This window comes from Mustela lutreola, chromosome 2 (genome assembly GCF_030435805.1).
Source record: "Mustela lutreola isolate mMusLut2 chromosome 2, mMusLut2.pri, whole genome shotgun sequence".
In the NCBI taxonomy this organism is placed as follows: domain Eukaryota; kingdom Metazoa; phylum Chordata; class Mammalia; order Carnivora; family Mustelidae; genus Mustela; species Mustela lutreola.
Window position 1 is genome coordinate 237,259 of NC_081291.1, and position 11,312 is coordinate 248,570.

General features: G+C 67.5%; 1 protein-coding gene across 2 annotated transcripts in view; it reads left to right on the plus strand.

Moving 5' to 3' along the window:
• The first annotated feature begins 409 nt into the window (after positions 1 to 409).
• BSG (basigin (Ok blood group)) overlaps positions 410 to 11,312 on the plus strand; it is a 60,544-nt gene continuing 49,641 nt past the window's right edge. The window contains exons 1-8 of one of the 2 annotated variants that reach the window (XM_059159137.1): positions 410 to 568; positions 4,087 to 4,243; positions 4,853 to 4,935; positions 5,061 to 5,194; positions 5,279 to 5,555; positions 5,882 to 5,906; positions 6,034 to 6,095; positions 6,178 to 6,818. In XM_059159137.1, the coding sequence (XP_059015120.1) occupies positions 502 to 568; positions 4,087 to 4,243; positions 4,853 to 4,935; positions 5,061 to 5,194; positions 5,279 to 5,555; positions 5,882 to 5,906; positions 6,034 to 6,094 (804 nt within the window). In that variant the 5' untranslated portion in view covers positions 410 to 501 and the 3' untranslated portion in view covers position 6,095; positions 6,178 to 6,818. Of the gene's footprint in view, positions 569 to 4,086; positions 4,244 to 4,852; positions 4,936 to 5,060; positions 5,195 to 5,278; positions 5,556 to 5,881; positions 5,907 to 6,033; positions 6,096 to 6,177; positions 6,819 to 11,312 lie in introns of those variants that run through there. The other variant, XM_059159138.1, reaches the window with a different exon arrangement.

Consider the following 11,312-nt stretch of genomic DNA (forward strand, 5'->3'; position numbering starts at 1 on the left):
GGGAGCGGCAGAGCCGGCTGGGGCGCCCCGCACGCCTGCCCGCGTGGTCCCCGCCCGCCCCCGCGCCCCCCGCGCCCCGCCCCCGCGCCGGCTCTCCTCGTCCGCGTCGCGACGAGACACGCACAATCGCCGGCGGGGACCTCGAGCCCCGGCGGGGACACGCCTCTGTTCTGACGTCACACTCTGCGCGGCGGAAGAAAGGGAGGAGGGGCCCGCCGCAGTCGCCGCTGGCACCGCCCCCGTTTCCTAGCAACGCAGCCCCGGCCCCAGGACGGGGGGGGCGGGGGCCAGGGGTCACGTGGGCCGCTGCAGGCGCCCGCTCGCTCCGGCGCGTGCGCACGTGCGTCCGCGCGCGTGCGCGGAGGGGCGGGGGGAGGCCGCCGTGCCGTGCGCGTCCCCGCACCTCGACGTCGCCCGGCGAGCGCGCGCCCGGCACTCTCTCGGGTTCTTATAGCGCCGCGGGCGGCGGTTGGCGGCGGGGACAGCACGGACGGTGGTGACATGGCGGCGCCGCGGCTCGTTGTGCTGGCGCTGGCGCTGCTGGGCGCCGAGGTCGGCTGCGGGGCGGGTGAGCGTCCGGCCCGGCGCGGGTGGGGGCGGGGCCGGGGGCGCTGGAGGGGGCGGGGGTCCCTGACCCCGGGCGCCCTACGCGGGGAGCCGGCGGTGCCCGGCCGAGGGGACCCCCGCGCGGCCTCGCCGAAGCCTGGAGCGGAGCCCGCCGTCGTCCCGGGCCCGGGGCGCCCCCGTGGTGCTCGAGGGGACGCGCGGGGGTCGCCTCGGCCGGGGCCGGTGGTCTCCGGGCCCGCGGGGGTCGTCATTCCTGGCAGGATTTGGGTCCCGAGTCGCGCCCTGGGGAGGCCCCTGCGCCCGCTGCGGCCCGGACGCCGGAGCCCTTGCGGGGAAGCCGGCGCGCTCTGCCGGTTCGGGTTTCTGTCCGACCTCGGGGCGCGGAGGCCGCGTTTTGCAGGAAACGGAGGCCGAGGCCGGGGTGGGGGGCGGGCACGGGGGCCAAGGTCGCCGTGAGGTCGCCTGGGCGGCCCGGGTCGGAGCGGGAGTGTCGGGCGCGCCGGTCTTAGCCTCGCACGCGCGTGTGCCCCGGAGCTCTTCCCGGGAGGGGCCGCGGCTTGCGGGTGGGCGACGTGGTCCGGGGCGCGCGCTGGAGCCCGGGTTCTGGCGTGTCTGCGGGGGAAGCGGGACAGCCTGTGTCTTCGGTAGAGGTGGGCTTCCTCTGGGCCCTCCGCTGTGTTCTGGGGTCAAGGTCGCCCCGGAGGGCCCTCGGGAGCAGAGTCCGGGGGTGGGGGGCCCGAGCGCTGGAGGCTGGCAGCAGCCCGCGGGCCTCTTGGAGGAGCTTCGGGCCCTCGCGGCTGACCCACCGGCCGGTCTCAGCTGGCCGCCTCCAGTTGATGGAATGCCCCTGCCAGGCACACCGGCTGCCGGCCGGCCAGCGGGTCTCTGGAGGACTCGGACAGGAGCCCGCGGGCCAGATGCCTGCGGAAGAGGCTGCCAGTCGAGCCTTCGCAGGTCGCGGCCGGCAGGGGGTGGGGACTCTTGGTTTACTCTCTCTGCGGGGGGCGCAGCCCCCGGGCTTGCCCCTCCACCTCATTCCTGGGTTCCATCCGCTCGGCTCTGCCAGGGAGGCTGGAGGACCCCTGCCCCGGGAGCTTGGGCTGTCCCTGCCCTCTCCCACGTGGGGGAGCTCCGCGAGTCTGGGGGCGTTTGGGTCCGCCTGGGATCTGCATCTGTGGCTCTTCCTTCTCCCTTTTTAAGATTTTGTTGATTTACTTATTTGAGAGTGAGCAGAGAGAGCATAAGCAGGGGTGGGCAGGGGCAGACAGAGGGAGAAGCAGGCTCCCGGCTGCTGAGTCCCAGGACCCCAAAACCAGGACCTGGACTGAAGGCAGACGCTTCGCCCAGGGAGCCCCACAGGCGCCGCCTCCTTTCTCAGCTCTGGCGTCTCCCTCCGGGGACTCAGAAACGCCGCGCATACCTGTTCGCCTCCTGCCTGGGTCACAGCTTCCCAGAGACTTTGTTCAGGGGACTGTGCCCGCAGGGGCTCTGCCAGGTGGGCACCCACGTCGGCTGAGGCTGCAGGACAGGGCGCGCTCTGGGACTGTCCTGGGTCCTGGGTCCTGGGTCCCCTCGGCCTGGTTGGGGTACAGGCTGGCCGGTCCTGCCTGCTGCTGCGGGCCTCCTCAGAGCCCCCTGTGGGGAGGCGAGCTGGAGCCGCCCGCCGGTGAAGTGCAGGGGGGGGGCGGGGCGGGGCGGGTGCGGAGCCCGAGCCTGTGGCTGGCGGCCCAGAAATGTTCTCTCGCTCCTCCTACCTGAGCAGGCGGTGGAGGTGGGTGGGGAGGGGGGGTTGCCGGCGGCCTCGTCCTGCTCCTGGGCTGTTTACCACAAGGCCCGCCTGGCCCGGTGCCCTGCCCGGCTGCCGCAGGGCGTGGAGGAGGGGCGTGGAGGAGGGGCGGCTGTTTTTAGATGAAGGTGACTTGACTTGGAAACGAGGCTCGCGGTCACAAAACCGAGTTTGGACTCTTTGGCCCCTCTCTCTTGTTCGTTCCCCGCCCCTGGGAATTCCCGGGGGTGCCCCTCCCATCTGCCAGGCAAGGTGGGGGCCCCTGCCGCGGGTGACCCTCGGGCAGGGCAGGAGTGTTAGCCTGTGGTTCCCCAGACATCGTGTGTGTTGGGGGGGGCTGCCTTGGCCTCTCCGAGTGGGGTGCCTGCTCCTCGCTGGGAGAAGCCCCCAAGCCTGTGAGGTTCGGGCCACGTCCTCGTCTCCCAGGGAGGCAGGGTGCCGCTGGGACCGATCTGACGGGCTGACGCAACCGTTCTGGGGGCCGTGGCTGAGGGGACAGGTGCAGTCGTGGGTCCTGAGGCTTCAGAGAGAGAGGCAGCCCTGTCTGGGGGAAGGGCCGCCTCGGGCCTCACTTCCTGCCCTGACTTACCACTCCCAGCGGCTGGTTTTGCAATCTTGGGAAATGCCGCTGTCTGAGAGGGGACCCTTCCGTAGACTCGGGGGACAGCCCTCTCGCGGCTTCCCGCCCCCGTCTGCTGGTCGCTGGGCCGTCGGAGTCCTGCGGACGGCCTGCAGGCCACCCCCGGTGGGCGGACACGAAGGCCCACCTGTCGCCAGGACCTTGGGGGTGTGCTGCCTTGCCCCCGAGCAGAAAGGCCAAAGCCCTCAAGGCCTGGTGGCTGAAGCCGGGCGCTCATGTGCGGCACACGTGGTGCACACGCATGTGTCGGCGTGTGTATGCGTATGTTCTCGGGGGCCCACGGGGGGGGGGGGCTCTGCAGTTCCTGTCCGCCTCATGGGGGTCCAGGACCTGTGTCCCGTCCACAGTGGCCTTCGGTCCAGTCTCCTCCCACAAAGCCCCCCCCCCCCCAGAGGGAGCGCGGGTGCGAAGCCGAGGGCTGTGTGTGTGCAGTTCCCGGGGGGCCCGCGAGGGGAGCTGTCGGCCCACGGAGGACTGCGCGTCCTGCCAGCCAGGCACGCGAGAAAGCCTCCCCGCCGAGGTCACCCTCCCGTAAAGGTGGCCTGCTGCCTTTTCGGGTTGTTTCCTTTCTTTCTAATTTTTAAAGATCTTCTGTGTCTGTCTGAGAGAGAGCACACGCGAGGAGCGCTGGAAAGGCAGAGGGGGCGAAGCAGGCTCCCTTCTGGGCAGGGGCCGGGTGAGGTGGGGCTCCGTCCCAGGACCCCGGGGTCGTGACCTGAGCTGAAGACAGGACGCCCAACTGACTGAGCCCCCCCAGTTGTCCCTAGATCTACCTTTTAGAAAAGGAAATTTCAGGTGTGTGCTGGGGCTGGAACCGGCGGTCTGTCACGGGCTTCTCCCACACCCGCCCCTGCCAGCTGATTTGTCTCCTGACAGGAAGCCGCTCCGAGCCCTCCGTGGTGAGCCCCGTGGCCCCTCCGGCACCGCGGAAGGAGCCAGCTGTGTTTCAGGCTTGTGGCCTCTCCTCCAGGCCTGCAGTGGCTGGGCCGGTGCAGGCGGGCCCCGGGGCCCCTGGGCAGGCAGCTTGGGGCCCTCGGTTTGGGTCCTTTCTTGCCCTGATCCCTTCGCTCACATCCTGTCCTGTGGCCCCCAGTGAGCCACATCTGGACTTCCATCGATGACACGGGCTCCAAGACGCGTCTTACCTGCACCCTGAACAGCAGCACGACCACGGTCACGGGCCACCGCTGGGTGAGGGGCGGCAAGGTGCTCAAGGAAGATACCCTGCCCGACCTGAAGACGGAGTTCGAGTGAGTGGGGCCCAGGGGCGGGTTAGCCCCGGCGCCTGCAGAGCTGCCGCCCCCAGCCCCCTCCCTGCGCCCCACTGGCTCCGCTGTGGCGTCGCGCCAGTGGCCCCTCTGGTCAGTCGGAACGAAGGTTTCAGCCGGTGGGCTCGCTCTGGGCAGATCCTAGGCACAAGCTGCGCACGCACCCCCTGGCTGTGAGATGGCCGAGGGGTCTGAATGTGGGTCGTCCTCTGAGACCCTTCCCTGCTCTCCCCAGGGTGCTGGCTCGTGTGGGCGGGCAGACTTGGGTGCTGCCCAGCCGGAGGTCTCCCCTCCCTGCCCCCCCAAGGCCTCAGGCACTCCAGGGCACCCTGCTCTGAGGCCTTGTCTTGGTCAGGAAGGCCCAACCCTAGAAGCAGGGTCCTGTTGGTGGTTTCTGGGGTGGCTGGGCACAGAGACGCACGGAAGCAGGCCGCCAGTCAGGGAGAGGGTACCGGTTCCCTGTGCTCCCGACGGTGACCCCCGACTGCTCCTGGCCCTGACTCTGCTGGGAGCCCCCTGCGGCGTGAGCTGTACTCGGGAAGGGTCGGTGCCCCGCACGGGGCCCGCTCACTGCCGTGTGTCTGCTCGCAGAGTGGACTTGGGGGAGCGCTCCGGGGAGTACTCGTGCATCTTCCTCCCAGAGCTCGCGGGCAGGACCAGCATCCAGTTGAAGGGTGAGCTCGGCAGGGCCGGGTACCCCCGGGGGTGGGGGCGACGCTGCCCGCCCGCCCAGCAAGGCCGGCTGGGGAGGCCGCGGAGCATGGGCTCAGGCCCCTGCCTTGCTCGGTCTCCCCCGTAGGACCCCCCAACATCAAGGCCGTGAAGAGGTCAGAGCACGGCACAGAGCGGGAGACGGTGATGCTGGGCTGCAAGTCCGACTCCTTTCCCCCGGTCCGCGAGTGGGTGTGGTACAAGATGGAGAGCTCGGGGGAGGTGAGAGAGGGGGCGGGGAGGGAGGGGGGCCTGACCTTAGCCTCGGCCTCTGCCTGCGCGCCTACAAGGTCCCCCTGCCCCCAGGTCATCAGCAACGGCTCCCAGAGCAAGTACTTGGTGATCTCGTCCGAGACCAAGACGGAGCTGCACATCGCCAACCTGGACCTGGAGGCGGACCCCGGCAGTTACGCGTGCAACGGCACCAGCCCTGAGGGCACCGGCCAGGCCGTCATCACGCTGCGCGTGCGCAACCGCTTTGCTGCGCTCTGGCCCTTCCTGGGCATCGTGGCCGAGGTGCTGGTGCTGGTCACGGTCATCTTCATCTACGAGAAGCGGCGGAAGCCGGATGAGGTCCTGGACGGTGAGCCGTGCGCCCTCTGCTCCTGTAGGCTTGGGGTTGGGGAGGGGCCGCTGTCCAGGAGCTCCAGACAGAGGAGGGTGCTGTGGGGTGAGGGTCCCCGGCTGGGGACTCTCTGGCCTCTGTCACGGGGCTCTCAGTGGGTGGGCGTCCCCCGCCGACGGGCTGTGGCAGCGATCTGGCTCCTGACCTGGTGCAGACCGTGTGCGTCCCGGGGGCGGGCTCCCTGCCTGTCTCTGCGGTCGGGGTCGCTGAGGGCCCTGCGGGGGCCTGGTGCAACGCCACTTCTGACGGCCTGTCCTCTTGCATGTGGCTGCACACCGGCACAGATGAGGACGCGGGCGCCGCGCCGCTGTAAGTCTGGGGGTCGGGCGGGGCGGGGCGGGGCGGGGCGGGGCGCTGTGCGGGCCGTCGGACAGTGGGAGCCGTGGGGCCTCCGTGGGGCCTCCTGAGCGACCAGAGGCCTGCCCTCCTACCCCAGGAAGAGCAGCGGGCCCGTGAACGACAAGGGCAAGAAGGTGCGCCAGAGGAACGCCAACTGAGGTGAGGCTCGGCCGGGGTGCGGGGCGGGGAGCGGGGCCCCCCCGCAGGCCACCGGTTCTGAGAGCCCCGCCCGCCCCTGCAGCGGCCAGCCTCGGTCTGGAGCAGCTCCGCGCCTGGTGTTGGCAGACGCGCGTTCTTCTCTCAGAGGAGACCTGCCCCGCGGAAGCAGACCACACACCGCGGGTCAGATCACAGCGTTTCTTTCTTTTTTAAACTAGGGTTTTCTACACATAGAATTCCTTCCTTAGGGGTCTTGTTTTTCCTTTTTAAAGATTTGTGAGTGCCTCGGGGGAGCCGTGAGCTTCCTGCGAGACTCCTGTCCTCGGCCTGCCCCTCAGCTGCCCCTGCCCACCTGTCCGCTCCCTGTTCCCCCGTCCCCACAACCCGTCCCCTTGCTGTCCCTCGGGCATTTAGCCATCTGTCCTGTAGTGGGGGTTGAGAAGGGCACACTGGCCTTTCTCTGGGGCGCTCCCTCCTGCGGCTGCTGGGCCATGTTGGGACCCTCTGTGAAAGGTTGCAGGTCATGCCCGGTGCGTCTGGAGCTTTGCTGACGCGGCGCCTCGGGTCTGTGTTGTGCAGCTGCTGGCAGGCCCACCGGGCCCTCCCCGGCCCTCCGTGCACCTGCCGGCGGCCGTGGCTGCAAAGCCCCCTCCCCAGCTGCTCACCAGCATCCTGACTGGCCCACCACCCGCCTGCTCACCAATAAAGAAAAGCTGACCTGTCTCTTTCTCCTCCAGCTTCTACATGCGCCGACCGAGTCTTCCAGGAGAGCAGGCAGGGGCGCAGGGTGGCGCACTTGGGGTCCTGGGGGTGGGGCAGGGCTGACAGGCTGGCCAGGAGCTTTGTTGCCAGGCTGGGGGGGAGGGGCATGCAGAGGACTACGAGGAGCCCTGTGAGTGCTCCAGAGCAGGGCTGGGCCCCCTGGGACAGGCAACTCCTACCCACAGTGCCTGCACCCGTGCCCTGGGCTGGAACCTGGGAGGGCTGTGGGCCAGCCAGGACCTCATGGGAGCCCCAGCAGGTGTCCCCAGCAGAGCTAGACCCTGGGGACGGTGCTCCAGCCCAGGAGGGGAGCCTGAGGCCTGGAAAGACAGGTGGCCCTCCTGAGCCTGGTGCCCAGGAGAAGGGGGTCTCTGTTGGCTGAGCTCAGCCTGACATTGGAGCAAACGGGGCCATGTGGACAGGGTTGAGAGGCTGGGTCGTGCTCTAGTGGGAGCAGATAGGAGGAGGCAGGGCATCCCCAAACCTGGGGTTTTTACCAGGTGCCAGCCAGGCCTTCTGCCTGGTACTAGAGGGGAAGCTGTCCCAGGGAAGGGAACAGGCTCGGGCAGGTAGACCCTGCTGCCCGAGGGACTCTGTACGCCTCCCCTCCGGACATGAGCCCAGACCTCCAGCAGGACTGGAGGCCAGAAAGCAGGGTTTGGGCGGGAAAGCTCCAACATCGCGAATCCACAAACGTTGAAGACAGGCTCGGCCTCTGAGCCACCAGTCTTGACTCCCAGGTAGGAGGCGCGGCCCGTCCCCACTGGGTCCAGGCTTCAGCATGGCCCCCAGGACGGCTGCATCCAGTTGTGGGTGTTGTCCCTGGGCTTCTGTGGACGGAGCGGGGTCCTTGAATGGCAGCCATGCACACCACAGCCTAGGGGGGTGCCAACTGAGCTAAAGGCCCCAGAGCTGGGGGAGCTGCGGGCCTGGCTCTTCCCTCCCGCCGTCACCAGAGGGAGCTGTAGGTGAGCCACTGAGCAGGGCTTAGGGACCAGGAAGCCCCTCCTCTACGGAGGTTTTAGGGTTGCACCCGCCTGGCCCTGCCGACCCCCCAGCTGGACATGCCTGCGCCAACATCCCTAAGCCTGGGGCTCCTTGGGGGCACTAGCAACATGGCTGGGCACTCCTGGCCTGGCTGGGGCCGGGGGCTCTGTTGGGGGCTGGCCTTGGTCAGGGTGGGGGGCGTGGAGAGGGGCTGGTCCCTGGCTGGGGCCGCTGCTGGGGGGCCCCAGAGCTTGGGTGCAACTGCCGCCTCCCTCAAAGTCGGAGCAGTGGGCATTGGGTTGCTAGGGGTCTGTGTCCCCTGAGAGGCCATGGCTTTATTCATCACGCTTGTGCTGCACCCTGGTGCACAGGGTGGAGGGGCTCAGGGAGGTGTGGTGGCTTCTGGCAGGCAGAGCATTGGGCCCTGGAGGGGTGCGGCCGAGCAGGTCTGTGATGGGGCGAATGAGGCCTGGCCACCTCAGCTGACCTCTTGTTGGTCCTCCTTCCCTAAGAGACCCTCCCCACCCAGAGGTGCCCCTCACACGGACACAATGAGCAGAAATGGGGTCACTCCCAAACAGCCTTGTACATCTTTAAGCCCAGAAGTACTCATCCGTCCGTCTGTCCGTCCGTGGCGCACAGCCCCTTGCTGCTGGGGGGTGGGGTGGGGGTAGCTTGTCAAGGGCTGCTGAAGCCGGCCCTGGTTTCCCCAGAGTGGGATGGGGGAGTCACAGGATTTGGTGAGGTCGTCTTTGGCGAGTGCTTGGAGGCTCCAGAACCAGCATCTGGAGACTCCCAACTTGGGGCTGGGGGGGAGGCAGGGAGGCAGGGCTGGGGTGTCCACCGATGCACAAGGGCACTTGGAAGCGTCCGCTGGCATCTGGGCCCACAGGCGGGGCCGCCCGCCTTTCCCTGGGACCCCCCACCCAGACCGGGAGCCCCCCGGGCACCCCCTGCGTTACAACGAGGGCCTCACCCGGCAGCAGAAGAGGGAGCAGAAACAACATCGGGGGGGTGTTGGGGCATCATCGGAGCTGGGTCCGCGCACGCCATCTTCGCACCTACCAGGGCAGTGAGCTCTGTAAGGAAAGTCTGGTGAGCCCTAGGTCAGCCGAGCTGGGGACCCCGACCTGGTCGTGCAGACAGCATGAAGCCAAGGCGGTGGGCCGCTCTGCCTGGGGTCACTCGCTACCGTGGGCAGGATGCCAGGGCTGGGCCTGCACCACGGTGGCTCTCAGACCTAAGCCCTCTGACCTGTCACCATGGCTGATGGGACATCCTGTGGCTCCCGAGTCTGGCAGTGGGCTCTCCAGGCCGCCCCTGAGGCTTGAACACTGGGACCTGTCACCAGGCCATGGCCTTATTTTGTCTTCCGGGTCTATTTTTCACCCAGAGGGTCCCCAAACTCGAGGGGCTTCGGGACTTTTGACCTGGACTTGCCCCAACTAGAGAGGAAGCAGGCTCATGAAGGCTAAGAGCGGCTGGGGAGCTGGGCGGCCGGGAGGTCAGGAGGGGCCCCCAGAGCCTCTTCTGGGGCCCAGGAATGGGGAAGAACGGGGCAAACCAGACGGTAGGAAGGGCCTGGGCTCGCTCGCTTGCTTCCCTTTTACTTGACAGAGACACAGAGAACACAAGCAGGGGGAGTGGGAGAGGGAGAAGCACGGAGCCCAGTGAGGATTTCGGGATCCCAGGACTCAGATCGTGACCTGAGCGGAAGGCAGACGCCTAATGACTGAGCCACCCAGGCGCCCCTGGGGTTTAGTGAGGGGTCTGAGAGCACCTTTAGGCAACAGACCATTGTGAACTGACTCACGGTTCGAGAGCTTCATGATTGTTGTCTCTGAGGGTACTCCCCTGCTCCCACCCCTGGGACCTTGAGAGCCTTTCTTCTCCCACAAGCCAGGCACCGTCCTGCCTCAGGGCCTTTGCACGGACACACCGCCGGCCTAAGTCTTCCCACAAATGCACTCCTGGCACCAGCCCTCCTTTTCTCAGGTCACCCCCAGACGTCACCCCCGACCCTTCTCATCCCTTCCCCGGCTCTGAATCGCGCACCTTCTGATGATGGATAGCAGGATGTCTGTTGAACGTAACCTTTACGGTGCTGATCGTCCCTCCTGCTCCCGTCAGCAGAGTGCGGGTGGCCGGACCCCAGCCCCTGGGTCAGGTGCTTCATAAACATTTGTGGAACCAATGCAAAAAGAGTACTGTGCCCTCGGCAAGGGGTAAGATGGAGTGGAGAGACGGAGCTGGTGGCCGTCTGGCCCGAGGTGGGGTCTGTTGGGTGGAGAGGAGTCGTCAGGACCTGGGGACAGGATCGCCAAGGCCCAGAGAGGGGCCAGGACCCCCTAGGTGACAGGGTCCAGGCCTGCCTTTCTCCCTTCCAAGCGCAGTGGGTCCTCAGGCTGGGCCGTGGGTCTGCCGCCTCCCCACTCTCGGCCTCAGCCCCGGGGCTCTGGCGGCCTGCCCAGACTGACATGCTCCCAGGGTGAGCATAAAAGATGCCCGTTCAGCTGGAGCACACATCTGCTGGGGGCTGGCTGCAGCCTGGCACGGCCGACGCTGCGGCCTGCCCAGCTGCTGCCTCGCCCTGAGGACCCAGAGCGGCCCCGCCCACCCAGACCTGCAGCCGCGGGTCTGACGGGCCTGAGGCTCTTGGGAGCAGCCCCCTGGGATGCCAGACCTGTTTGGCAGAAGCACGCAAGGACTCCTTGAGTCCTTGAGGCAGCCTGGTGGGGGCTCAAGATGGCCCAGCTCGGTCCCTCCCTCGGTCGCCCAGGAGTGCCGGCTGTGTGCAGAAACAAACTACATTTCTGCCTTCCTGGGCCAGACAAACTGGCAGGTGGTGGCTCCCCCTGAAAAGTGCCCTGAGGGTGGTGGCTCCCAGAGGGCCAGAGGCTCCTCTCCGGTCTCTCTCTATTACCCGGCTCTCACTACCTCCCCCCGCCCTCCGGTTGAGCTGGGATTCGGACCAAGGGGCAGGGCCCTGGGCCTGTGCTCCCGCGCCACCTACCGCCAGATAACCCCCAACCTGACTCTAGCCCCAGACACAGAGCCTCAGCTGTCTTCCCAGAGCTGGGGGCTGAGTGGCCAGCCGGGGCCTGAGCCTGAGAACTGGGGCAGTCTGGTGGGACGCCCATGTGGGCATCTGGTGGGAAATGGTGAGGAGTCTGGGTTCCACCCTCCCATGACCCTGGGAACTTCCCCATTTTATTTTATTTTTAAAGATTTTATTTATTTGACAGAGATCACAAGCAGGCAGAGAGACAGGCAGAGAGAGGAGGGAAGCAGGCTCCCCGCCGAGCAGAGAGCCCTATGCGGGGCTCGATCCCAGGACCCTGAGATCATGACCTGAGCCTAAGGCAGAGGCTTTAACCCACTGAGCCACCCAGGTGCCCCTGAACTTCCCCATCTTAAAGCCCACCAGTCTCACAGGAGACCACATCCCCCACTGAACTTCATGGCACT